This window comes from Sorghum bicolor, chromosome 5 (genome assembly GCF_000003195.3).
Source record: "Sorghum bicolor cultivar BTx623 chromosome 5, Sorghum_bicolor_NCBIv3, whole genome shotgun sequence".
In the NCBI taxonomy this organism is placed as follows: Eukaryota; Viridiplantae; Streptophyta; class Magnoliopsida; order Poales; family Poaceae; genus Sorghum; species Sorghum bicolor.
In genome coordinates this window covers 57,589,796-57,591,630 of record NC_012874.2, presented here as the reverse complement: position 1 = coordinate 57,591,630, position 1,835 = coordinate 57,589,796, and the positions used below count along the sequence as shown (strand labels likewise).

At 51.3% G+C, this 1,835-nt stretch overlaps 1 protein-coding gene across 1 annotated transcript in view; it reads right to left on the bottom strand.

The window, feature by feature from the left end:
* The window catches only part of LOC8083151 (obtusifoliol 14-alpha demethylase), a 4,156-nt gene continuing 2,741 nt past the window's right edge, over window positions 421-1,835 (bottom strand). Inside the window, exon 2 of the mRNA XM_002449537.2 lies at window positions 421-1,692. Within this exon, the coding sequence (XP_002449582.1) occupies window positions 673-1,692 (1,020 nt within the window). The 3' untranslated portion in view covers window positions 421-672. The remainder of the gene's footprint in view (window positions 1,693-1,835) is intronic.

The following is a 1,835-nucleotide window of genomic DNA, read 5'->3' as shown; positions in this document are numbered from 1 at the left end:
AGATGCAAGTAATATGTCAATATCTTTTGCACTGATGGATCCATTGTACTTGTCAGCTATCTCATCAATATCACTGATGCATCCATTGTACTTGTCAGCCAATATCAACTATAGCCGGGCAGGGGGACAGTACCTCTTGTACACCATGGCCATCTGATTGAACTTTAACTTCTTGTTGTGTCTCAGACTCCATTTGATTGCTTGGGGTCGACGACGGAACTAAGGGAAGCTTCACCTTCCCATCTGAAGAACTTATTTTTTATGCAAAAGGGCGGCAAGAGAATCGCCACCACAATTTTTGTTAGACGAGAAAAAGGGAAACAAAAGATTACAGGAAACACCCCACCAATCGCCCGCAACCAGGTCTACCAAGGAACAAAATCTTGAGAGCTGTTGGGAAGAGCTTTCTTCTTACCACTCTACCAGCAGGTGGCTGAAGAACTAACACTTCGTGTTCTGTATATTTCATGGACGCATAACAATTACAGTTTATTCATTACATTCAACCATCAGTTCAGCTTTATCTAACAGAACGGTGAACACCATCATACATAACAATACACACGCACAGGAAACGCAAGCACGGCTAGCGCACCACAAGTGCACAACACACACCAAACAAGTGTTGACAAATTAATTAACAGTGAAGAAGATCAGAGCAAACCTCCTCGATCAGCCGTCGACGTCGACGTCGACGGTGAGCTTGCGGCGCTTGTACTTCACCATCACCTCGCCCTTGATTCCGACGAACGCCGTGTTCCGGTCCTTCTCCGGGAACGGAGAGACCAGTTCAAGATCAAAGTTCCTCAGCAGGTGCGCCCATATCGTCTTGATATCTAGGTAGGCGAAGGACTGGCCGAGGCATCCATGCCTGCCACCACCAAATGACAAGTATGAGAAGGCGCCTCCAGCCTTGTCCTCCTCCCTCCCGGGGGCGAAGCGGCCAGGGTCGTACGACTCATGGTCCTTGTAAACGTCGGGGAGCCTGTTAGCAATGGCTGGCGATGTCACGACCATGTGGCTCCTCGGGACGTCAAACTCTTGGCCTTCCTTGGTGGTGACCGTGAAGTCACGGTGCGACTGCCGAAGCAACATGGTTAGCGGCGGGTGAAGCCGGAGAGTCTCCTTGATGCACCGGTGGAGAAGGACCATCTCCGCCATGGCGTCGTAGTCGATCTTGTCGCCGCGGCGCTTCATGACCTCAGTCTGCTCTTCGACGGCCGCCGCGAAGTGGTGCTTGAAACGGAGGAGGTATGCCCCGGTCCAGGTCGCGGTGATGCAGGTGGTTTGGTGTCCACCAAAGAGGACCGCGATCAGTAGCCCGGTTACCTCTCCTTCTGTGGTGGGGCGTCCGTTCTTGTACTTGGAGTCAATCAGGCACTGCAGCATGTCATCCTCCTCGGAATGATGCCCAGAGGCCTTGCGGGACTTGATGATGGCCGAGAAGATTTCTCCCAAACGTGCCCGTGCCCGGTCACGCCGACGATGAGCAGGGGTTGGGAGGTAGGGGAAGAGGAAGCTCAGTGGCTGTATCCCAACGCAAACGTCTCGCAGGAGAGCACAGACATCATCGAAGAGCTTTTCACGCACCTCCCTTCCCAGCAAGCATCGGCTAGCCGTCACTAAGACGACGCGCTCCATCTCAGACTTCAAATCCACAGTGCCACTTTCTCCCCACTTTGAGAAGTACGCCTGCAGGGTGGGTTGGATAGATTTGCAGGTGAAGTTAATCGATCATCAAGCATTGCATTGTGTGCAAAAACATATGACTACAGAAACTAATAATAGTGTTATATATATTGCTACAGACACTAACAATTGTCGAATTAGTCGTG